At 41.3% G+C, this 27,310-nt stretch overlaps 1 protein-coding gene across 2 annotated transcripts in view; it reads left to right on the top strand.

Moving 5' to 3' along the window:
• The window catches only part of sipa1l1 (signal-induced proliferation-associated 1 like 1), a 90,626-nt gene that overhangs the window by 30,597 nt on the left and 32,719 nt on the right, over nucleotides 1–27,310 (top strand). For both annotated transcript variants that reach the window (XM_080048343.1, XM_080048344.1), the window contains 6 exons: nucleotides 16,071–16,128; nucleotides 20,727–22,270; nucleotides 22,534–22,756; nucleotides 23,163–23,293; nucleotides 25,455–25,643; nucleotides 26,245–26,419. In XM_080048343.1, the coding sequence (XP_079904469.1) occupies nucleotides 20,867–22,270; nucleotides 22,534–22,756; nucleotides 23,163–23,293; nucleotides 25,455–25,643; nucleotides 26,245–26,419 (2,122 nt within the window). In that variant the 5' untranslated portion in view covers nucleotides 16,071–16,128; nucleotides 20,727–20,866. The remainder of the gene's footprint in view (nucleotides 1–16,070; nucleotides 16,129–20,726; nucleotides 22,271–22,533; nucleotides 22,757–23,162; nucleotides 23,294–25,454; nucleotides 25,644–26,244; nucleotides 26,420–27,310) is intronic.

The raw sequence follows: 27,310 nt of genomic DNA, 5'->3' as shown, positions 1-27,310 counted from the left end.
CTTCCATCTTCAAGAAATAACTGGATGTTTTTTTTTCAGTCATTGCGTAGATTTTGCTACCTCACAATCTTTTTCAGCAAGGATGGTACAACACTGATGACGGAAGGATGCATATGCATTATCCGTATGTGAAAGGTTGTTCCATTCCACATGCATTCAGTTTGAGTGACCTACAAAAAAGCGCTATATAAAACCTATCAATTATTATTATTATTATTATTATTATTATTATTATTATTATTATTATTATTATTATTATTATTATTATTATTATTATTATTATTATTATTATTATTATTATTATTATTATTATTATTATTATTATTATTATTATTATTATTATTATTATTATTATTATTATTATTATTGTTGTACAATAGACTCCAGGCTTATTTAGTGTGGTCTGAATGGAAATGGACTTGAACACACTCACTTTTTTCTACTTTGTATGGTTTCCCCAGGTTTTTGTTCTGCTGCTAGTAAAAGCTTTCAAGCCTTGACTAAGTTGTATCGTCGGCATAGATGGGTTTGCATGCGGCCAGGCTGTACTTTGAGGACGTGTATCATTATGGATGGTTGCCCTAGTGCTCTCTTCTAGGTGTTTTTTTGTTATAATTGAGGCCAACAAAAAAAGATGCAGAGGATTAGATTAGATGGAAAGAATAGGGGAGTGAGGGGCTGGTTGAATTGATGGGCTGACTACTCACTCACTCGCTCACTTGCTGTATATCCGTCTCTCTCCGGTTCCCACTCTAGTTCTCAGCATCTCATCGCCTCCCACATGCTCTCACACATTGAGTGAGGAATCAATCCTTCACACTTCCATTATCTCTCCGTTTCCATCTCTCCATTCCCCTCTGTCAGTCTCTCTGCACCACTTCATTCTGGCCGCTTTCTATAACCAATCGAATATCACCACTCGCGGCGGGCACAAATGAGCGTGTGTCTCTCCACAGTCGTGCAGCAATAGTACCACGTCCTCCTCATTAGGATCTGTTCTAGTGGCCCGCCTTATCCTGCCTCATCCCTTTTCCTTCTGTAATTGGGAGAGAAAAAAAACACCTCAGCCTATACCTGTCAGAAAGAGCCCCAATACAAATCCTGCAATTTATTCCCTACTGCCACCGGCCAGGGTCTGTTAGCGGTGAGTCGGTTTTTGACAATAGCCTGTGTCATTGCTGCCCTATGTCAATTTCAGCAAATTAGCGTATTCCGGGGGCAGATGGATCCTATTCAAGCCACCACCTTTTACATCCTTTGTGGATATCGGCCGCGGTAAACAAAAAGAAAAGGCTTTGAAAAACGGTATCAAACGTTTTAGATCGAACCAGATGAGGCTCATTATGGCTATGTTTCCTTCCACCATGACTAATGTTAAAGTTATGATAAATTTGCCTGTTTGAGGTGGTTCTACAGATGATCTAGTACAGACATAGCTTTCTCAAGTATGTTTTGAGAATGTTCTGGATGAATATAATGATACGCTAAAAAGAGAGTATGTAACTTTGGGCGTGTCAGAGAAGTGAATATTTTCTAAGGTATATTCTCAATAACTGAATAAAAAACTTTCCTCTCAGGACATTTGGATCCCTGGAACACTCAAGGTGCCTCAACATACTTTTTTATTTTTATTTATGGTTATAGAATTCTCAATTCTAAAAATGACTTAAACAAATCCTGCATCCCTGAAACTGTATAGTGCTCCTTTGAACAGTGCCTTCCTTAAAATCCGCCAATTGTATTGTGTGTATGGGCTGATTCAAGCAATCATCATGAAAACACGTGGATCTATGTTGTCAACGTGTCTGTGTTACCTTTGATATGTATTTCCCAAACAAACATATAAACACTATCATTTGCTCCAATTAAAACCTCCTCTGCAGCAAATTAAGAAAAGTACAACGTTTTGTTCCAGATAAGGTTTGAAGTGAGAGATCACATTGGTGCAAGATCACTGTCACATTCTCCAGGGGTTAACCTGCTGTGATGTGTAAAGGTGCAATACATCATTATTTCAGTTATAGAGTGATGGGGGATAAGAAGAAAGAATTAAGGAAATGTGGAAGCAAAACACCTTGACATTTGTTTCTGTTCCATTTTGTTAGCTAGCATAGCTTGTGTTTTTACAAGAAAACTGGTTTGTGTGGCAGTACCTCCAGTGCAGTCTTGAAATGTGTGGAAAGTATGGTATCTTTACTTATCCTCTATTGTGCCGTTCATTCTATTTATATAGCATTTTTCTAAAGCAGATGTCACAAAAGCTTCACAATCTAGGGGGCTCTAAGCTGTGGATATAAAAGTAGAGGCGCGGTAAATAAAACATTTGTCAAATCTACTAGTGATGTGTAACAACAAGGACTGCATGAATTCTGGGACACTGATTTAGGAACCTCCTTTTAAATCCTTAAATGTTGAACTTTGAGTAATGCATACACGCTGTGAATTATGATCGTCACCCATCTAGAACCTCTGTGGAAGTGGCAAAGATGTGTGTCAAATGAGAAGGTATACTGCTATAGCTATTTATAGCAAGAACAACTAACCAGGGATAAAATAAAACTGGTAGTATGGAGATATTCACATACCGCAACCTTGATCAAAGACTAAAAGCATTTTAATAATATCTGCCTTTTCTTTAGCTTGTGCAGAACCAGTGTGTAGGCGTTTTTTCTTTTTTCTTGAAAATCACCCCCCCCCCCCCGACTTCAGTCTCGAGAGCGACTGGCTTACCCATTCCCTGTCTGACCTGTCACTTCCTCAGGGGAAGCAGGAAGTGGCCCGCGATGTGTTTCCTGTTGGAATATGAGACTGCTTCCTTGGCTGAAAAGAAAGCGCTGGCACAGCGTTGTGTCGGAAGCAACATCAAGGAACAGGGTTTCCTTACTTTATAATAAGATAATTATCAAGGGGGTTTTTCATTTCCATAATTTTTTTCCATTAATCGTGGCATTCTCTCCCAGTTTTTTTAATGTTCATTCATGCTTATTTGTCAAGTGACGCTCTCAGTATACGATATCCTTCCTGTAATACAATTTGAGCTGTATTTCTTGTATGAAAGGTGCTATACATTAGTAATATTCACTGCGCATTACAGTCAGCTGTTTAACATTTTCTATTATTTAAGCCTCTCAGATAAATAGGCCGACCGAAATAATCCCAACCCTTTTTGCTGTAAATGTCGACTAGTAAGTAACAAGAAAGCGTTGTTATACATAAACAGCAATGATTGCTTTTGGGAATCCAGTATTTAATTCATAAGAATGTGTACACATATCATATTCGCAAGAGACCCTCTAAAACGCCTCCTTAATATTGATATGATCTACTCGACTCATATTAAATGTGATTTACAGAATCACATCTTGTTATATTCAGTCAGAAATGTGCATTTGTTATAGTTTTATGTAGCTTTTGTTGCCCATTAGGTTGCACTTAGGTGCATTTCTTGTTTTAATGGGGATTTATTAGGGTTGTTTGTTCTACCCATGTGAATTTTAGCCCATAACTATACACTCTAGCACTATAGCTTTTCTCATTTTACATATTTATTTCTTTATTTTCTGCTGCCAGACATTCCACATCCTGCCAACCAGCAGTCAGTCACTGCTGTGATCAGCTGCTATGCTGATAAAAATCATAATTTCATCATTGCAAATTAGTCGGACAAAATTAATGTAAATATACAGGTTAATGACAAGACCTGTGCCGTGTGATCAGCTATATCGGCATTTAAAATTAGAGGTTAGATGTAAGATTTCCTCTGATGTAGCTTTTTTGCAGCTGTTTCCATTTTGAATACTGTTCGGATAAGAAATATATATTTTTTCACATGCACAAAGGCCTGAAATGGAGACAAAAAGATTGCACTTAAATTTGGACGTACTACTCTAAGATTGAGAGCTCAGCTGGGTATCTGTAGAATTCCGCTGTGGCTTCATTCACATTTCCCATGAATATTTGTCATTCTTTTTTTTATCTGCATTGCTGTCCATATTTATCCTCCTGCGTCTTCTGGCATAGAGTGGGCTGCCTTCAGTCCCCCTCACTCCTCTCCTTACTGCAGTGCTGTTCAGCTCACTGTTGCCCACGCACAGCAGCGCCATTTTGGAAAAACCGCAGCTCTTTTCTGATGCCTGTAAATCATGGCTTTCTCTCTCCGTGACCAAAGAAGTCACCTGTGCTTGAGATTAGAATCAGAAATACTGTATAGATCCCTTGGGGGAAATTCAGTGTGTTACAGTTGCTCCAATTTAGAATAGAAACAAAAACAAGTGTAAAGAATATGTGCTTAATGCCACAATATATAAACCAACAATAACAAATCTTACATTTGTAATATAAGAATAAGAAGTAAATAAGAATGCACATCAGATTGCTGCAGACAGACAGCTGCTTTTACATTTACATCCACATACCTGTTCTGTCCACACCTTCCTCCCTCCATCTCTGAACTTTTGTGTCTCGGTATTTTTATGAGGCATCATTTTGGGTTACCTTGTGTACATGAGAGAGTCCTTTAAAAGAAAAAAATCATTTGAGTTGTGCTGCACCTTACCAGGATTGAGTGTACAGCTGTGACTCATATTGCTTTCTCACTTACCCTATGCATCCTCCATTTGCATGTTTGAGTTTGTGTACGTTTTTTTTCTCCAAAATGTCCCCATTCTTAAACTCACTTCTCTTTAATTGATCAAATTTGTCATTTTACCCTGCATATCTCTTCTCTTCACTCCCTTTCTGTAGCTCTCGACAGTATGTCAGCCACCATCTTATTACACCACAGTTCCTTTTCCCCTTGTTCTGTCACCCTCACTGCTAAGCCTGTCTTTTTCAAATATTTTATTTTATTATATATAAACGTTGCCAGCCTTTTGCGAGGGGGTTTGATGCGGCTGTTGAAATGAGGAGGGGGAGTGTACTGGTGCCCAATTCAACAGCAAATGGCTCTTTAGCGTCATGTGATTGGCACAGATTAGAGGGCTTTTGGTGGTGGTGCGGAGGTGGCTCTTGCAGAGGACCAGGTGGCTCCATTGCGGCTGCCTTAGCACAGCTGACTGATCCTTCCGCCAAGAATGGGTTTGACTCTTCTTCATTCTTCACGTCATTTTGTGTTATTTAATTGTAATTTGAATGGATGAAGACAGAGCAATAGGCTACAGTGCTTATAGGATGCAACATTTCACCATAATTAAAAGGTGGTGACAGTGATTTTGTAGAACACTTGTCAAAATCACTTTGTCAAAAACAGCGAATATCTCCTCATGAAAAAATCCAGTGTAAATAGACAGCCTAGGCTCTGTAAACGGGCATGTTGCTTACTACAGTGGGCCCTATTTGTTTACATTTATTCACATACCAGTTTACAGTGCCCTAGGCTGTGTTTTAAGAACTGGATTTTTTTCCTGCGCACTCACATTACTGACAGGTTGCGGATCTTGAGGAGATGTTCACTGATTTTGACAAAAGGTATTGAAAACAAGCATTCTACAGTGTCGCTGACTCCAACTTTTATGGGTTTATTTTTAATAGTAACGGATACAAATGCACGGACAAGTAGGGTTGGGCATTGCGATTCTCTTTTGAAGCATTGATGCGCTTAACTGCTCAATTGTAATTCAGAGAATTCCTCAAGGCCAATTTTGTCTTAAAGCTCCCATATTATACACTTTTCGGTTCTATTATACACCATATTATATGGTCTTAGTGGTCCCTAATACGTTTTTCTTTAATTGTTTGCTGAAAAAAACTTTCAGATAATTTATTGTACTATGCTGATGTTCAGCTAATCTCACAATGGCCTATTTTTTAAAAAAGAGTTGCAGGTCCCCTCGTAAATATACAATCTTTGAGCTCCCCCCGCCCCCTGTCCGGAAGCGAAGCCAGATACGCCTCGCCCTCTGTCTGTCAGGGCCGTGGACCAATAAGAAATAGGGGTGTGGGCTGCACAGTGGAAGCTTCTGGCTTTACGGTTTGTGAGGTCAGAAAAGGGGATAATTCTGACTGGAGTGTTTTTGGGGGGAGGGGTGGGGGTTTCAGAAAAGGGGAGAGTGAGAAAAGGAGAGATTGTTATTTTTTTTGATATTTTGGCAGTCTCTAGGCACACCGTGGACGCATGGATATGTTGGAACACATTTAAAAAGTGCATTTAGCATAATATGGGACCTTTAATGACTGACCACTTGCCTCTTTCTAGCTGGCTACTTTTATGTAGGCTGATTTTGAGTGAAAATAATGAACAAGATGTTAATCATTGCAAGCAGGTCTGGTCCTCGATCTTGTTTAGATTGCAGAACAAATACAAATACATGTCACTCACTCACTCACTCACTCACTCACTCACTCACTCACTCACTCACTCACTCACTCACTCACTCACTCACTCACTCACTCACTCACTCAGGCCCTTTCCCAAATGACTCCCTATGCACTCCCACTCCGTGAGCGAGTGTGACTCGCTGTGGAGTCACACTCGCGGCTGTGGAGTGCCACTCGATCATTAAGGGGAGGGTATAACAACGGCGCGGCTTTGGCAAGCCCTCGCCTCTGTCAGACGGAAACAGGAAGAAACCTGGAGACACTAGTTAACTGTTAAGTCTTTATTTCTCACCCTAAAATAAAATTCCACCACTTTTATATTTGACCTGAAACACTCTTTACATTCATAAGCTACGCATGTGAGAGTAAATGTAGTATTGAATAAAAACAAACTCACTCCCATGATTTTTTGGCTGCATAATTTATTTTTTCTTAAACATTTTGTAACTGCATATTCTTAATTTTACCAGCTCAGTCTGTAGTGGAGAAAACGGGTGGGTGTTTGATCCGCTGTTTAATTATCCTTTTAGTTTACATGCACAGCAGCATACAAAACCAGGGAAAAGAACAATAGTCTGCTAAAGCATGTATTCCACTTGTCATGATCTGCCATTACGACCGGCGAATCGCGGCAGTTAATTAGCGTGCATAAATTATAATGCACTGCAAGGGTGGTCATAAATAAGAAAAGTCATGCGCTCCAGCTGACTGACGTCACCGCCGCTATTACTACCCCTCATCGGCTTTAACAGTAACACAAATCTTACTAACAATTTAAGGAAATAATAATCACTGTCCCTTATTAACTTGTGGGCATTTTCTTCATCTGCTTCGTTTTATCTTTTATCCACGCCTTGAAAATACACTAACGGTAGACAAGTGGCATAATCAAATCAACAAGTGTAAAACAACATGTTAATTCCAAAATTCTAGGCTACCCTCTGGTTCCGTCATTTAGGGCTATGCATAAAAATAAACAATCAAATGTCTGTTTGAGGTAAGAGAACGTTTCATTTATAATTCGGGAAACAAACTCCATGGAACTCTCATTTGTAAGTTAGCTCCTCCATTCCGGACTTAATTGATTGGCGGACATCTGTGTCAAACGTAGAGCTAAGCCACTATCGATGCAGACTCGGTGATCGAGGGCTTTATAACCCACTCACACTCGAGGCTCTGTGGTTTGGGACGACACTCAATATGGCGGGCCCTCCTCGCGAACGCGCAAACGGAGGGATAGTGGATAGGGATAGGGTGTAGGGGGTGGATCTAGATTGGGCCTCACTCACTCACTCACTCACTCACTCACATCATGCAGCTGTTGCCAAATCCCTGTGAGTCTGAACAGTATACTTAAAAACACGATGCCTGCAGCTTGGTTGGTGTCACTTTCTTATTTTTAGGCATGGAAAAAGACTACAGTATGTGGTAAATGGATTGGAACCTCTCAGACGGGAAGACCCGTGTTCAGTCCATGTATGTCTGAGTGCGCTATCCACTCTTTACTTATTTATCGTCTAATGGAGACACCCGAGAGTGAATAAGGTGTGACGGCATGTGTTTTGAAGTAAATGTCAGCATTTGCCAAGGTGTTTCTCAAAGAAACACAGGAACGTCTGGCTTGAAAATGCTGAGATTCAAATGGATTTTTTTTCTTCAGATTATCCAGTTAGCTTTTTGGTACTAATTTTGTGAACCCTAGGGTCAGATCTGGGTATTGCAGTTTTCAGACACTATAAGAACCATACACACCATGTATACCATCTACTTTGTAGTGCAAAGTAACATCACAGCAACCTCTGTCTGTTAAAGCATGTTGTCCACAGGAAATCAAGCAGCAGGCATCAAGAAGCAGCCCCCCCCCCCGCCCCCTTGGGCCAATTAGTAATGAGATGCATCATTATATTACGATCAGAGTGTAGCAGTTGGAGCAGCAGTTATGGCTTTCAGAAGTTGAACATATGACCTTAATAACTTTTCAGTCTGGCCAATTTTAGTACTGATGAGGCCAGAGTATCGTACACGCATTATCACTGCAGTTTTGGAAATGTCAGACAAGTGATTAAACCTCACATTTGAATCAAAGATTTGACCTTTTGTTAGTTGTTACTCTGTATACCAAGTGGGCAAGGACGTCTTAGGCTAAAATCATTTTTATGTTGTGCCTCATCGGTCCATGTAGCAGCCACTCGGCCTTCTCATGCTGTATGGACACCTTGAACTAAATGCGCTTGTTATTTATTGGGAGTTACTCAGCAGAGTGAAACGGAGCAGAAAATTTTGCATGGCGGAACTGCCCAGCAAACAATACAACCAAGTCTTTAAGGAGAACGCATTAGAGGAGCAGTTGGAGTTGTCAAGAGAGGACATTACATTTATGGGGATTACGAAAAGTACAACAGAAATGAAAAATGCTCATAGCTGCATAGACTTGCCCTTCAGAAAAGAAGACCCTGTGCTACCAAATAATCACTGTGAGGCTGAACAGCAGCTCCAGGGTTTGAAGAGGAAATTTGAAAAATGGATAAAGTTTGGGCAGGAGTGGCCTGTAGCTGACATGGATCCAGCTGTGCTTCCTGCTGATGACCCCGAGGTCAAAAGAGAAACAAGAGTGAATACCATTATCAAATATGCAGATAAGGCCACAAACCACATTCATCAACAACTTGGACATGATGGTAGAAACCATATGCTGTATAGACTTAGACAGAAATACTGGATCACAAGTGCCAATTCTACATGCAAGAAAGACAATACTTGGCTTATCAAAGAAGAAACTTCTCACAAGGAAAACTTGTCATCATTGCTGATGCTACAGCCCCCACGGTTGATTGGCAAAGTTCTGAGTACAAAGTCGGATTCCATAGGAGTGGTCCGCTCCTTCTGCATCCAAACCAAGACCAGCATGTTGGAAAGACCTGTGACCAAGATATGCCTGCTCCTGGAGGCTACGGCATAAGACAATGGACAATATTCTTTCTTTTTCTCCATCTGTCCTGTCTTCCATCTTTTATTTTTCTCTTTCAGCACAACCCATCCAGCTATCGGGAAGAAGACAATAGAATATAGTCTAAGACTTAGGGGCAGATAGAGAGAATAGCTCCCCTTATGGGTTTAAGTAATTGTGTGTTTACATTCTGGCTCCAATTAGGGGCCAGAATGTTGGAGCTATTCATTTGTCCGATTTAATTATAAAACATTTATTTAGTTTTTTGACTTAATATAAAATAGTTTATTATTTTATGTTTATTTTCTTGTTGCATTACAGTTAAAGTTAATTTGAGTTTGTTTATGCTTTTGTTTTGCAATTAGTGGCCAGCTGTGGTGCACCAGGTGCCTGTATATAGAGGTAGGCGGGCATGGGTGAGACAGGCACTGGGTAGGGTCATGGTTTTTTACCAGCTGCACGAGAGAGACAAAGGAGATGAAGAGGCCAGTTCCACGCTGTTGTACATGTGCTTTGTTTGCTTGTAAAGATCGGAAAATAAACCTTCAAAACGCAAATTCCCGACTGGACAGTGGACTCTTTTCCCTACCCTGCGTAAGATTCGTCCCCCTAGTGCCTCAGTGGCTATTTTGATTACGTTGTTTTGTTTGATTTCTTTATTTTCAAGTTATTGTGTTATTGAGGACAAATGGCCACTACAGACTGTATACAAGAGGTTTTTACTCAATTACATCTTTATTCCAAGATCTTGGTTAAAGCCCAAGGCTATGAGCCAACAATGAGCCAATGCTACGATACCTTTAAAGTTTAAACACATATTGACTGCATAAGGGCACGGCACGTTTCTCTGAGTGGTAAAGGACCTAACGTTACTTCATCTAATCATCATCTAAAATGTGCAAATTAGTTCCCTGATGAAGGCGAAGTAGAAAAGCATAGACGGTAAAGTTAGCCGCTAATGCTAGCGGCGCTAACGTGACATGTTAAACAGGGTCGGATGTAGGCTTCAATGTACAAGTGGTACATAATTCGGTTTGTTTAAGTGTTGTACTTATACAAGGTTTCACAATGCTTAATGAACTTAGGCTGTGTTCGGAAAGCCATACTAACGTCCTACTCATACTCATTTTGACTTCAATTTGAGTATGTGACGGTTGGGTATGCAAGTTTGGGTATGCGAGAAATTCCAGGATGAGTACTAACTTCCGGGAAGATTTTGGATAAGGATCGATTGGATACTTTTTCTACTCAACCGCCCCACAATGCATCGCATCTTTTCAAACGACAAGGAAGGTTTTTTTTTAATAATTTTTTTTTTACAATTCTGCATTTCCTGCACAACACAGGACTGTATGTACAAATCTAGTTCTATATATAACCTGTGGAGGGCGGCAATACGCTAAACAGCGTCTAAACGGCCGGAATCTTATAAGAAGAAGAATAAATTCTTTATTGCTTGAGTATACTTCAAATGAAAACGTTTCGACGCACCTCGCATGTTGTAAATAGATGTTGAGTATGTAGGATGTAGGACGTTAGTATGGTTTTCGGAACACAGCCTTAGATATTTTCGGTTCTAAAGCTGAAGCTGTCCGATGCCAAACTTCGCCTTGACTTCTTCCTGTTTATGTTTTGACATCTACGGCAGCTCGCAGGCTGCTGCCTGAGCCTGTTCTGTTGTCTCCTACTACTAGTTAAGTATCTCCCCCTGCTGGTAGGAGGTTTAATTGCTGCCCATACAGTCTTTGGTGCTGCCACATAGTGAAATTCATTGCTGTGCTGCCGGACTCACACTGCGCAACACAACGGCTATATGATCGATAACAATTTCACGTGATCAACAATATTCTTAACGATCAATGATCGATTAATCGATTAATTATGCCCATCCCTACATGGCAGCATATACCACCAATTTAACAGTACAAAATTATCCTGTACCTCATGCACAATCCGTATACTGTCAAAACGCGAACAAATCTAGTACATGTATGCCAAAACAATTTAAAGTTGTGATCAGTTATTTTGGAGAATGCTTGTTGTCAAATCACTTTTTAGAAAATCTTTAAATATCTCCACGCGATCTTCTACCTGTATGTGCTGTGTGTGTGGTGGGAAAAAAATGCAGTGTTAATACATTGCCTAGGCTCTGTTAACGGGAATGTTGCTAGATATGGGGCTCCCTTGTTTTGTTTACATAACAGTTTACAGAGCCTAGGCTGTGTATCAACACAAAACAATTTTCAGCGCACATACAGAACGCACATGTACTGTAACTGATCATGAGGAGATATTCACTTTTGTTTTTGATTGGAAAAAAAAGAAGTGATTTTTCAACGAGCATTCTCCAGAATCGCTGACTCCACCTTTTAAAGCTCCCATATTATACACTTTTCGGTTCTATTATACACCATATTATATGGTCTTAGTGATCCCTAATACGTTTTTCTTTAATTGTTTGCTGAAAAAAACTTTCAGATAATTTATTGTACTATGCTGATGTTCAGCTAATCTCACAATGGCCTATTTTAAAAAAAAGAGTTGCAGGTCCCCTCGTAAATATACAATCTTTGAGCTCCCCCCGCCCCCTGTCCGGAAGCGAAGCCAGATACGCCTCGCCCTCTGTCTGTCAGGGCCGTGGACCAATAAGAAATAGGGGTGTGGGCTGCACAGTGGAAGCTTCTGGCTTTACGGTTTGTGAGGTCAGAAAAGGGGATAATTCTGACTGGAGTGTTTTTGGGGGGAGGGGTGGGGGTTTCAGAAAAGGGGAGAGTGAGAAAAGGAGAGATTGTTATTTTTTTTGATATTTTGGCAGTCTCTAGGCACACCGTGGACGCATGGATATGTTGGAACACATTTAAAAAGTGCATTTAGCATAATATGGGACCTTTAATGTCAGCTTGACTAAAGCGAACCTTACAGTCGCCAGTTAAACATGTTTGTTCTACATCTGACCAGTAAAACATTTGGCCAGTTTTACAAATGTTAAATGATCTGTGTTAGCTTTACACACTGTTATTGGTTATAGCAATGGATGCATGCTGAGAGGACATGCTCACAGTCATCCATGTGAAAATGTTGAAAGCCAAATATGAAAGGTGACATCTTAAAAATACATAACTCAAAAAATATGGTGCACGGCAGTCCATGAATTGTGAGATAATCTAGTTACATCACTATTGTCAATATATGAATAACAGATTAACCTGCCAGCCCCCACCCTCCCAAAATCCTCTCTGTTGCCATAAATAATAAATCGGCCTGTCACGATGGCGATTGGCTTTATGGACCTGATTCATCAGAGCTCACGCAAACCCAGATACACCACTGTCCTGTACGAATGATTTAAAGCCAACAGTAGCTCATGTGGGCTTTGTTTGGATAGGGATAAACTGGCATTGCCAAAATAACAGCAGACATACATTCATTAGTGTGAGTAGTATTGTACAAACCAGTACAACAACAACACTTTTCATGTCAGTAAAAGTTGAACATTGTCAGCTCCACAAAAACACTATGTAATGCATGTCAAACAAACTACTGTGTATGTATGTATATATTTATTTTGAATCAATTCTGTATATTTGGTCAGATATCTTCTGTCAGGATTTTATTTTCTAAATATTAATGATGTTATAGCCCCCATCATTAATTTGCATTTACTCATATATAATCAATTGAACAATCGATATATATTCTTAACTTGTGATTTAAAATGCTCTCTCATTCCAGGCCCTGAGCAGGGACAGCTTGAGGAGAAGGGAGTTAAGTAGCATAAATCTTGTTGTAGAACTTTCCCATAAGATAAGCCGAGAGGGCAATGTGATGTATCGGCTTTATAACAAAGGCCCTCTCATAGTTTCTCACTCAGTTCACCAAGCTTTAGATACAATTCAAGGCTGGGAAGCTAACCCTACTTCAGTTCAGCAGCGGACGTCAGGAACGAAGAGGATGGTCCCAGAACACACATGGCAACAATAAATTGCCACCCTGTTTAGAGATAATATAATGCCTTGCTGTAGAAGAGGCACTTCACTTTCTTTTTTGACTTACACCTTGGCTGTCTCTGCATACGCTGTCCTGTGCATTGATTCATTAAACAACACGTGAGAAATTTGAAACCTTTTTCAGACATTCTTTATTTTTTGCCTTCCATACATCCGAACAAACCAACACGTATTTATTATAGTTTTAATACTTCTCCATTTACATTTGATGAATGTATTTGTTTTAACTTGATAAAGGAGTGTAGATGTTTAAGAACGTGAACGTGTAAACAATATATTTCACAATGGAGGTACAGAGAAGTGGGATCCTGGAACACAGTGGGAAGGAAGGCAAGGAAGTGTGTGTTAAGTGTGTGATGGTGAAGCAAGTATTGTTGTCCTGCTGTGGAAATGGTTTGTGGCTTTGATTAAACTGCATTGTTGAGCTAAAGTAGCATTTATACATGTGACAGTGTTTCCCCCAGAAAATGGCTTAGTCAAGGTGGTCACTGCCCTGGGTCATCGGAGGCGCGGCGCGTAGCGCCGCGTCGAAAATTTGGGGGTATTTTGCTCAAAGATGCCAATGCGCAGTAAAGAAATAAACTGTTAATTTGAATACAACAGACACTGACCTTACAGTTGTGCAATTTTGTTTGCTATGTGCAGGTACAAATGATGTGCAAACATGCAGTACAAAGCACAATTAAAGAAAACTTCTACTGTTTTGGTGCAATACTATACAGACACACTAAATACAAATAATGGACCATACACTCAACATGTGTATGCACATAAAAGTGAAAATTCTACTTTAAAGTTCCTTTTTGGATGGGGGGCTGTTGTGCGATTATTGTGGACAATAGGCCTATTGTGATGCGATAGCCTATAATTCATTAATGGTTATTTTGAGCCTACTTGCTTGATTTCTTTTTAAATACAGAGGTTATTGGTCGTTTTGGAACATGTATTTCCAAATTTAAAACATAAAAATAAAGCAGCATTGAAAATTCAGAAAATAAATCTTCTTGGCCTACACTAGCATGCTGTTTGAAAAATAACTCAATAGTTGAAATAATAAATACAATGCGTTTTCCCCTTAAAATGACTAAATACATTTCTCCAAAGGTCAAAGACAGTAATAGTGTGGCACTTCTGTAAACACTTACTGAAACTTGGCTGGGCCATCACTCTCATGCATTCATCAAACTTTTCTCTGCGCTGTCTGAGCTGATAGATAGGTTGTGTTGCCACGGTGATGTGGAGTCTTAAACTGTTCTAGCTTTGCAGAGCACTTCTTTCTGTTCAGCTAAATATCCCCATAGAACTGCACTGCGTTTATTATCGCCATCAGTTAAATGTTGGTTTGCTTCTGCTCGTTTAACTCTCCCGCGTACATGCCATAGTCGCGCGGTGCAGTACGGTCGCGCGCACAAAGCCGCGGACACAGAGCAGCTGATAGAGAAACGCTTGGAGACACATGCTTTTTACCGCAAATCGCGGCCTTTCACGCAGTTATGTATGTATAAGTACACATCGCGCTTGCTAGTACATTAATTAAGCAGCTCTAAAAAAAAAAAAAAAAAAATTTTTTTTTTTTTTTTTTTTTTTTTGGGGGGGTGGTTGGTAGTCAAGGCGGGGGGCTGGCGTTGCTAAGGCGGCCGCCTTAGCTATAAAGCGCTGGGGGAAACACTGTGTGATGTAAAGGGTAAACCCCCTCACCCTGTATATACTGTATCCTCAATATACTATGTGTACCACTATAGAACGCGTACACACACACTCACACACACACACACACACACACACAACACACAACACACACACACACTGCACACAGTGGACATAGGAAGGCCCTAGCTATTTGTGTCATTGTTACAACACAGGGGACCTAAAACACAAAGTGGTACTTATCCTCGGTCCCTCTCCCCTCTAAAAACCCCATCCTGTTTCCCCCCCCCCCCCACCATTTCCTATCACTCATATCTCTCCTTTGGCTAATAGAAAGAGGCATCATCGTAGTTGTGAGCCCCTAGGGATCTAGTATGGACAGTGTGTTGACATGTTAACTGATGTGTGACACCTAAAAGCTCTGCATTCAAAAGCTAACAAGCTTGCAAGAATAATTGAACAATTCCATGCCGTTTAACAACAAATAAATGGGAGACACTGAAAACTTTTGATATAATAAACACCTCATGGGATCTATTTTTTCACAATTTAATTTGCCCACAGGCATTTTATAAAGTGGTTGGATGACATAATAAAAATCCTTCTCAGTATAAAGCAATACAGTTTAAGAGCACCACAAACCACAGCTTTAAAAAAGGACCATAAAGTTGACTTCAACCACCCTCATAAACAGTTTCAACAACAATATAAACTGCATAAAGTTACCATTTATTGATGCATTCATTTTAACTGGGTTCACCTAATAAAGTGGCAACTCTGTGTGGTATGTCCACTAGAGAAATTTCCCAGGATAACAATACCCTTTGTGATCATCTAAACTTCATAACAGATTTAATTTAGAAAAGTATATGAAATATAATTCAAAAAAAGATATAAGAAGCTGCCATCAACACTTTATTGTTTGAGAATATGTCACTTCAATGACTCCACCAAACAAAAGTGCATATCCGGTCCTTCACTTCACCCAAGCTATAGGTTTGACTTGATCGGCTGATAGATATTGCTGCCTTTTCCATTCTCTTGTGATTTTGAATATATCATACTATTATATCAATGTTAATTAGGCAAAAATGGATGTAGTTTGACGTTGATCGTAGCAGTATTTAACTTTTTCTTCTTCTTTGTCTTTGTAGGTGCTTTGTGTGTACAAGAGATCCACGCAGCTACAGTCAAAGGGGAGACCAAGGCCAGGTGAGAATATTCCTTTATTATAAAGCATAAGCATTTGCCAGCTTTAGTGAGAAACGCAGTAAAGAAGTCTCATGGTTCACAATGAATCTAATGCAAATGGCAATGGAGCCATGAAGAAATGAATCACGAATATGGAAATGAGACGTTCAAAAACATCTGTTTTGATAATCTATGCAAAACTCACTGATGAAGAGCAGAACATGCACCTGGCCTAAATTAGCCTTAGTTTATATTATGAAAGAAAACGTATGACAACCACATTGTATCTTTCAGAAGGGTCCGCGCTCAGTATTTGGGCATTTCAGAAGTCTCTTTATATGTTGGTATGAAACTGCAAAGAGTTTTACATTTGTCCTTGTACAAAACCTCACCTGACCTAAACAATTAATATATTCCACTATCAAAGCTACTTACTCTAACTATTGTAACTAACACACGCTGGCACACAGGCACACACACACACACACACACACACACACACACACACACACACACACACACACACACACACACACACACACCCTCCCTACTTCTTTCTCATTATGCGGCCAAATCTCCATACTCATCTCCTCCCACTGCCTGCATTGCTGTTCACTGTGATACTCGGGGAAAGTGAAGTGTGTGCCTTAGAAACGCCCTCGCAATTTCACACTCAAGAGAAAAAGACAACAACAGGCAGACTTCAGAGCATCTAAAAAGCCCCTTTTTACATTTCAGTCAGCTATAGGAGGGAGACCCCAGCCGAGAGAATGTTTATCTTTCCACACAATTACAATTTTACTTTGAAAGGCTCTGAGCTGAAGCGCTCAACACATTGGACTTCCTGCTGCCTGGCGGCTTTCAAAGAGAATAATGTTTGATGTATGTATTTTTCTCCTTATCTTCCCTCTGCCATCTTGTCATCTTAACTCAGACATGCTCAGATGAAAAAAGCTGTTTGGCTTTCAAATGGCTGTGTAGCATTCATTGACACTGGGCTACTAGTAGTTGAAGAGTGAACTGAAGAGTTTGATGTTTTGGCACTGATGCAAAGTTTAAACCAACTGAGACCCTACTGCCGCTGAGCCTGGGAAAAATTACATGGGCGGCAAAGAAAAACAAATCTGATGCAACATTTCTCATAATCTGGGACGTTTGTTTCGGTGTCATTTTGTGTATGACACACATGTGGGTGCACACTGAATGCCTGAGTCATGAGCTGGTTTGGGATCTTTTCCATCTTTGTTTTGGTCCCGCGGCTCTTTGTGTTACATTTGGTGTCCGTACACCCACCTGTGAACAAATGCATGTGCTCACTCACGCACCTTAATATCTTGCCTTGACAGTCACACCTATGCCCAGGAGCATATTGACAGCAGGTGTTTGAGAGGAAATACTGTTAAAGTTTACATCAGTGTCTTTTGCTTTCTGTTTAAATTACCATTTTCCCACCTACAACTTATATTGTACCCCCACACATCCAAGAAAGGGGATCTCTTTTTGAACTTTCTATTGAAAGTGTCCTTGTATAATACTCTGTATGTCCAAAGGCTTATTTTTTCTCTCCTTTTTTCTCCTTAAGAGCTTGGGCTGGGTCTGCTCGACACAATGTAAGTGTAGCTAGTACAGATAAAAACATGACTGGACTTGACTTGACTCACCAGTTGGTGTTGTAATGAGTTCTGTCTGGGGAAACAGGTGTATACTGTATTCACCAAAATAGCACAATTCACTCTAGCTTGTATATGTTTCTTCTTCTCTTTCTTGAAAATGTGTTGTTCCTCTGTACTTCTATAATATACTATTAATATATAATTAATATATTAAATAAATGCTCCATGATTGCACATGTCTAGAAAAATCTGTCCATTTTCTGTAACTACAATACAGGCTGATTATTGAATGTCAAACACTGATTCACCCTGCAATTGTCCAAAAATATTAACCGGTTCCAATTTTCATGAAGATAATGGGTGTCACACACACACTCACTCACACACTGCTCAACTTCTTTGTGACCTCTCTTTTCAGTAGTCTCTCTCAGTCAATGGTTATCTGCAGTAATTGTCAGGTGTGTGTGACTCATTGTGCACTGGAGCTAATTCAGTGCCCATACATGTAGCACACTTTGTGCTGCTTAACAATAGCTTTATACTGTTGTAGCCACCGCGTCTCGCAGCCATTGCAGTTTATGTATAAATGTCAAAGACGTAGACATATTACTCAACACACCTTTATTACATAAAATATAAAGATATTTTTTTGGCATTTTTATGCTTTATTGACAGTGCAGAGAGACAGAGGTGAAATGGGGCAGAGAGGGGAGTGACATGCAGAGAACTACCACGTGCGGGAATCGAACCCGGGTCTGCTGCTGGGCCCGGCCCGGGGGGGGGACACGCTACCAACTGAGCTAAGGGCGCCCCTACCCAATCCTGTCTATTTACTTTACAAAACATTTGCAATCTTCTCCGTAGAGAACTACTGTATTGGTCCTAGCCAAGATGCAAGGAGTCCTTTTTGTTTACTGTTTCCGGTGACCTGGGTCAGCAGCCAACCTTGGCAGCACTAAACTGCATCGAGCTTTGTTGCTACATATTTACCTCAAGAATGGACCTCATTCAGACACTGCTAAAGGTTATTCACTATCTGTCAGAGTAATTGGTCCTCTGCGACTGCACATGCTAGTACCCATTCAACATTCATGCATTTCAATTCCCAGCCTTCACCCTAATGTTACAGTGCAATGAACTGCCCTCTCAACCTCTTCTCGAACTGCTTCTCCTTCACTGTTTCCAGCTCTCATTAAAGAGTACAGCCCAGTCCTAAGCGGAGAAAGGCAAAAGGCACTCTTCAGGTAGTTATTGGCAATACCCCTTTTTGAGTGGGATTTCAGAGTCCTCTTTGGCCCTTAGCAATGGGTAATGCATTGCTGCTTTTTGTGCTTTTTTTTTGGTACAAGAAGCCACTTCTAAACAGCTTCAAAGACACTTGTCATCTGTAATGTTTTGCACATAACACATTTTTGATGAGCTCTCTGATGTGGTGTCAAGGATAATTAAACACTGATGGGATTGGTTGCTGCTTTGATGTATGTCAAGCAGAGAGACACAGCAGCATTGACACAGCAGCATTTGGAAGATTTTGTTCATACTGACAGCAGGTGCAGAAATCTGTCTGGATGTCGGAGATCAAATGATCTTGCACAGTATATGATGAAGAAAAACTCTCCCATTAACACACCATATTATTCTTTACATTGTTGGATACTTGCACCAGACTATACCCGATTACCTGTTTAAATCCTAATCCTACGTTGGACTTTATTTGAGGTAAAACGATTGATTCCGCTTTTCATATATACTGTACGTTCTCCAACAGAAATCTGAAAGGCACTTTTACCATATAAAAATCTTTCGGACAACACAAGTCAGAGAAGTACTGTAGTGTCTGCAAATTGGAATCGACTGTGACACTGGGATGACTGAAAAGAGTTTCTACTTTTGAGTTGAGCCTGTAAGTGTTTGTCATGCTGCTCAAGCAGACGTATCTGAACAATTCACAAACAGCATTATAGTGGAGAGGCCGTAGTCATATGAATACAGTCTGACACAACCCTAGAGTATGGGAGTGATAGTCGGTTCTGTTTCAGATATTAATAATAGCATTTGAAAACCACAAAAGTAATGTATTGACTTTCAGAAACTGTTTGCGGTGAGATCTGTAAGATGGAATAAATCATCCTGTTCTCTCTCTCTGTCTCACACACATACATTCACACACACTCACAGAAACATGCATTGTGAGTCCTTATCGCCATGGTGATACAAAGTGTGGTCTGGAAGAGTGAGGTAGTGCACTATTATGGACAGGCCAATAGACAAACACATACTCAAGCAAACCAAAATCTTTCCTTATCTCTGTTTTTAATGGCTGTGTAAGGCAACAGCTGTCTCTTCCTTTTTTGACTGACTAAATGACCCAAATCTGCTCATACACATGAAATGCTGTTTTTCTACATTTTGTTTTATATTACAGTAATCTCCCTGTGCCATTGAGCCTTTCAAGCAAAATTCCAAATTGTGTGGGCGTGAGAGCTGTCCAATGTATTCGATGGCTAGGTTAACTGTCATGGCTTTATTCAGTCGTAATAAGAAAGACACAGGACACCTCTGGTGATGACAACAAGAATTACAACCAAACGCATATAATATTACTTTTTTAAGTCGCCAGAAAGATGAACAAATACTTAACAGGAATAAATCCAAGGCCTTCATCAAAGGCACACTCAGTCATGTTAATCCAGAACAATGTTTGTCAAAATCGGCTTTATATCTACTACCATCCGCTACCTGTCCGTAGTGTGTCTGCGCTGAAGTTGGGTTTTGATACACAGCCGAGGCTCTGTAAAACAGTGGCTAGGGGCAGGCAACTCCTGGCTCGTCTAGGTCAACGGTCGGGACGTATAAACAAGCGTTCTCTGGACACTGTATTCCCCACCTATAAAAGAGCTAAACAATTTAGCATTATTGAAGACCATTGATATAAAATCTTTTGTTAGTTATTTATTCTCCATTGAGACTTATTCATGTTTGCTCTTTCTTTGCTCTTTCGTGCAGAACCAAATGCGTCCGTGAGACTCTCCGGTCACTTCACTCAGTGGGCATTATGTTGACCCTACTCTAAAGCCACCAGCAGCCCATCCCTACCTTTCCCCTCCCACCACCCCCCTCCCCCACACCTTTTCCCCATCTCCACCATGACCAGTCTGAAGCGTTCTCAGACCTCGGTCGGGGGCTCGGTGCCGGCTTCTGACGAGTTCTACACCCGCCGCCTGCGACTGCCCAATGGAGGGGCTCCACCACCTCGCAGTGAGAGCACCCACATCCCCTCTTCCTCCAACACCGGCACCAACCCGGGTGTGCCCAAGATGGGGGTTCGGGCTCGTGTGGCGGATTGGCCCCCGAGAAAAGATGGCGGGGGCGGGGGTCTTTGGCACATCACCGTGGACGCAGACTCACCCAGCTCCACAAACACCACCAGCTCTTCAGGATCAGGGAGTGGAGATAGAGAAAGACTTGTAGGAGGGGGAGGAGGAGGAAGTGGTGGAGGAGGAGGAAGTGGTGGTAGTGGTGGCAGTGGAGGAGGAGGGGGGGGGTCAGCCGTCACAGCCCACAGCAATCTGTCCGCCAAACTGGGCCACCTGATAAGCCCGCAGGACCATTCCATGCTGCGCAACATCCACAACACACTGAAGAACAAGATGCATAGCAAGGGAAAGGACAATCGCTTTCTGTCGCCGGACGGCTATCAGGGCTCACCTCGCAAAGGCATGAGGCGCATACGCCAGCGCAGCAACAGCGATATAACTATCAGTGAGCTGGATGTTGACGGTAACGAGGGCTGGTCCTTCTCCGGTTGGACGCCTATGCACCGCGAGTATGGCAGCACTTCGTCCATAGACAAACATGGCGTGTCAGGAGAGAGCTTCTTTGACATGCTAAAGGGATACCAGTCCCATGAGGCCCCCGATCAGAGAAGCCCAGCTCCTGATAGGCTAACGGAGCTACTCACCGTGGCCCCAATCAAACAGGCTGCCCTGGACCTGCCAGACGGGCCGGCCAAAGGAAGTCCTGCCAGTCGGCTGAAGGATCGAGAGAAGCACTTAAAGAGGAGGTCAAAGTCAGAGACTGGGGGAGAGTCAATATTCCGTAAGCTGCGCAGTGTGAAGGTGGAGGGCGACACGTCGAGGGCTGGCTCTGATGTTGAAGATGGGGGGAAAGGGGATGACAGTGGCCCACCTCCAAAGCCCTGGTTGTGCCAAAAAGGCTTTGCCCATTTCGACGTCCAGTCTTTACTCTTTGACCTCAATGAGGTAATCCAAAGTCGGCAAACTGGGTCTAAACGGAAGAACACCACTACCGGTGCTTCGGCTGCTGCTGCCGCCTCTGCTTCGTCCTCCCTCTCCTCCAATCAGAGTGGAGGTTATGGGTCACCCTGTGGTTCACAAGAGGAGCTGAGCAAGGAGGGGGCAGGAGGACACGGTACTAACCCTGCCCTAGACCCTGGTGACGACAAGAGCAATGATGTGGTGCTCAGCTGCCCTTGTTTCAGGAACGAGATTGGTGGAGAGGGTGAGAGGAACATCTCTCCTGCTCAACAGGTAAGTTTCATGCAAAATAGGATGATAACATTTTATAAAGTTTATATCTAAATGTAGTTTCTTGCAATTCCCCTAAAGATAACTCAATGGGATTTCTTCCATTTCCACCTTAATTGATTTCTTAACGTTCGATCAATTTTGAGAATCTAAGATTTAAAATCTCATAAAAAATAAATGAATGTTAAAGATGCACAGAATATTAAATGTAAAAATGTGTTCGTCAATTGACGTGCTTTGCCTCATCCTTCTCTTCCATACTACAGCAGGGCAGCATAGGTAGTGGTGGGAGTTCAAACAATTCTTCTGGCAGTGCAGAAGAAGGACCTTTGGATTCCACCCTCACTACTCATTTTACCAATGCTGGTGTAGCTGTGTTGGAGGCAGCCAAGGACGGTCCAAGCCAACACGCTGACAGGTCCAAAAGATACATTGTGGAACATGTTGACCTTGGCGCCTATTACTACCGAAAATACTTCTACCTCAGAGGTGAGCAACATAGGGTATTATAGGCTTTTTAGACTCACAATTATTGACTTTTGATAGCTCTTTCGACATCTCTGCTGTGGAAGTTGTATGTTAAAATCAGTTGATTGTACATTTAAATACAAAAAATAAATATAAATATAGAAAATTCCCCCTATTATTGTGGGTCTTACAACAGAGCTTCAACTGTGCTGCACATTTTTCCGTATTCATGCAAATACTGCGTTCTGCATTCCACTAGGAATAAGAGGGTTGATTTTTGTGTCAGTTTTTAACATCCTCCCCACATTAGAATTAAACGGTTAAATGGGTGGAGATGCGAAGCTGTCCTTTGAATTTGATCCTCTCTTTCACTGCATCGCTTTCTGTCAATCTCCTGCCTAATATGCCATTCCTTTCCACCCCATAGAACACTGGAACTACCTGGGGGTGGATGAGAACCTGGGCCCAGTGGCAGTGAGTCTAAGGAGGGAGAAGTTGGATGAACACAAGGAGCATGGCCAGCAGTATAGCTACAGGGTCATCTTCAGAACCAGTGAGGTACATTCAAATAAACGCTAACTATCAACATGTAGTGACATATTGTAGGCTATATTGTGCTTTATTAGCTAGATGTGTTGTGTTCAATGATTTGTTATTCATTTTTTTTTTCAAAAGAATAAACTGTATTTGTAGCTGTTCGCTCCGGAGCTATAAATGTTCATGTCCACAAACATGTCAATATATTGTACATCCTGTTCTGATGTTTTGTTACAGTGAAGCCCTTGTGAGTTCAAATTGTGTAGGAGTTAGCGTATCAGGCACTCAGCCTTGCTTATTGAAAAAAAAAAAAAAAACAGTCGCAGGGAGACATTATAAAAGCTTCAGTTGAAGGTTAACAGATGCGGCTCAAGCCTTTAGATGCCAACGCCTCCAGTCCTTAACACCACCTCAAATTATTGCAAGTTTGGCTTAAATTGTAATGTATTCTCCCAATTGTTTACACAATGGTCAATCTGTGTAATTTACAGTGAATCGAGATCTTGTTTAAATCCCTTTGGCTTTGCTGCATATCTTCCTATAGACACACTAGAGGCAGAGATCCATTTCCTCTTTTTCTGTGAGCTGAACGCCCACCTACCATCTTTGTCAGCCTTCATCTGTGAAGGACTGAGCTGTGCCAGTTTGCAGCTAAACGAGACTAAAATAGCGCCAAAGGTATTTGAGTAGAGGAGGAAAAAGCATCGCTCTCGTACTGAAGCACACCATGAGTAATAGCCCTTGCAATCTCTTGGGATGACGCACGGCCTACTGTGCTGTGTGTTTCCCTCAATTTGTCTCTCCCCTTCTATTACCTCCCTCTCTCTGCTCTCTAATTGCTATTTTTCGGAGCAGGGAGCTGGGCAGGTATAGATAGATATACTGTATGTGTGTGTGTGTGTGTGTGTGTGTTTCTGTGGGAGTGAGTGGGATGCACCCATGTCAAAGGGATGAGTGCAGTGTCCACCGAGGACAGCTATTGTCCTCTCTTGAAGGAGAAATGCTTCTCTTCGGATGCTTCAACCTTAAGGGTGCAACAACATTAGACCTATGCCACAACACAATACATATGAGTGATCGTTAAGAGATTTAGGGCCACTACGGATATCCGTCTGCATCCGTTCAGGTCCTGGTCCTTTCACATTTCTACTGATTTATTTATGGACATCTTCCTCTAGTGTTTTTTAACCTGAAGCATAACTATTCATACTAGGGAATACAGCAGCATTGTTTTTTTCTCACTTAGCCAGACAGTTCTCCACACCTAGTTTTCTTCAAACCAGCAGAGAAAATGTCCTGGTGGCAGAAATGGCCCGTTGTTCCCTATTATGTTGTAAATTGAATTGAATTATCACGCTTCCTTGCAATTCTCCGGAGATTGACGTAGGGGAGAACGGGGTAATCTGAGCCACTTTTTACATTTGCTCCCCTCTAAGCGAGCTAAAATGATTTATCACTCAAATTGACACATTTCCCATTAATTCAGGATGTTTCCTAGAAATGGGCATTAGCAGAATTTTTTCAAGACAAAGGGCAGTGAAAATATGATTGTTTTAAAAAAAAGTTGTCATGTGGCTCACTTTACCCCAGCTGTGGGGTAAACTGATCCACTTACTTTTTCCACTCTGAAACTACCATAACAACACATGTGGTTATGTTATTGTGACTAAACCTCTGCAGTTGTGCAGTGAAATGTGCTCTAAAGATAAAACTTAGATTAATGTTATAAAATGTTCCACATGGTATGTGTAGTACTTTCATTAAAAGTGTCCCCAAGAAATCATCAAGTATTCTACCCCAAGGATAAAAATGGAAAGAAAAATTACTTTGATGCTTTATCTATTCATACACTTTATTAAGTCATAATAGTACAACAGTTGGTTTTCACTCTAAGGCTATTTTACTCTATGATTTTGATAATAATTATTGGAGGCACACAACTACCACGAAGAACACTCCAGACCAAGTCAATGCAAGTCTCGAAAAATATAACAAGCTCGTCGGCATCAGCATAAGGGGTAAAATGTCAAATGATATTACAGTTTATACTAACTATGATATGTAAGCCTGTTCCGCAGTTGACTGCAAATGGTTGGTTTTGGTTTCTGACCCAACCTAAGAAAAAAATTAATCTGTTGTTCCCCTCACTCTGGCATTTCCTATTTTCTTTCTCTCTCGCCAGCTGAATACCCTGAGGGGCTCGATCCTGGAAGATGCAGTACCTTCCACATCCAAGCACGGTCTGGCTCGAGGCCTGCCCCTCAAAGAAGTGCTGGAACACCTGGTGCCTGAGCTCAATGCACACTGCCTGCGCCTGGCCCTCAACACACCCAAGGTCACTGAGCAGCTAATGAAGCTGGATGAGCAGGCGGTAAGGAGTCACAGTGAGCCAATTGGAAAGATAGCATGACTAAGTTTGCTATCATCATTGCTGCACTATGTATAGTAAAAGATTCACTTTTATTTTATGTGACATTATGAATTAAAGTAAATGTGTAGGTGTTTTTTCTTCTTCTTCTTCCAAATAGGGGATGTCTCTTTGTGAACAGAATTCTTTTATTATAAATTATTTTCTTTTGTTGTTTTGGCTCTATTCAACCATACATTACAACAGACAATTATGTGGTATTTAAGTGGAGAAGCTTCCTGACATATTCACACACACACACACACACACACACACACACACACACACACACACACACACACACACACACACACACCTTGACCTTAAAAAACAAGAACAAAAATACTGAACAAGCTCTTATACTCTGTGATTCAAACCTAACCTCTGAAAATGTCGAAATGATTTCTGTGGGAAGGTCGCTACTCTTAAAATACCAGCATGAGTGTGTGTGTGTGTGTGTGTGTGTGTGTGTGTGTGTGTGTGTGTGTGTGTGTGTGATTTCTACAGTTATTTAGCCTGTTTCCATTATTTTCCTTACAGCCAACTGTGTTTTTTCTCTCTATAGTTGAGTTTCCAGCGTAAAGTGGGGGTGATGTACTGCATGGCAAACCAGAGCAGTGAGGAAGAGATGTACAACAACGAATCAGCCGGCCCCGCTCTGGAGGAGTTCCTACATCTGCTGGGCGAGAGGGTTCGACTCAAAGGCTTCACCAACTACCGGGCCCAGCTGGATACCAAGAGTATGTGAATGCTCAGAAATTACAAGTCTTCAAATAAGTACAGTGGCAAATAAAAAACTGCCGTATCAACAGTAGGCGGGAAAATTATGATTGACACATACTAAGAAGAAGTTGTCATTGATTCAAGTAGTTCTGTGTTCAGTCCCCTAACCAGCATTTGATGGGTTGTTGCATGTAGCAGTTGACCAGCCCCTCTGACATAATGTGTTTCATATATTCAATGTTTGAACATGCAATTTCACATTCATTTCTAGCTGCACAGCTAATAGTATGGGACCTAAATCGGACCTTAACTAGCAGTGATGTGTATCAATGATCGTGTGACCAGCAAGAGGCAATTTGTTTTAGTTGAAGCATATTTGTCACCTGGTAGGGGGCATGTTTGGGGTTAAAATGACTCTGGAATGCCCTATTTGGATCACTTAATGTCCTCTGAAACCAGACACTCGTAATTGGCGTTTTTAGCGGACAAAGACCGTGGGTAAACCAGCCACCGTGGGTAAACCAGGTAAATGGGTCATCCTTTGTTGTGTGCAAAGAGCCCAGCAAATCCACACTTTTGATACATGTCCTCTCAAAGTAATGCGGAACCACTTTACATATCAGGAGTGACATTAGGATAAGGAAAGAGACGGAAATGAATTATGTAAGGACAGTTAAAGATGGAGTCTGAGATTGTGGAGAATGCTTGTTCGTCAAAATCAGTGAATATCTCCTCGCAATCCACTACCTGTCCGTACTGTTTGTGTGCTGAAAAAAATACAGTTGTTAATACACATCTTAGGCATAGACGGATTATGAGATAATAGGCCCCTGGGCACAAACTCTTAAAGGGCCCCCCACTCGTCCCTTTCCAGTCAGGTACACTGACTTTTCCACACAGATACATAC

Source organism: Ammodytes marinus (assembly GCF_949987685.1).
Source record: "Ammodytes marinus genome assembly, chromosome: 19".
Lineage (NCBI taxonomy): Eukaryota > Metazoa > Chordata > Actinopteri > Uranoscopiformes > Ammodytidae > Ammodytes > Ammodytes marinus.
The sequence above is the reverse complement of the archived record's forward strand: the minus strand, read 5'-3'. Positions and strand labels throughout refer to the sequence as shown.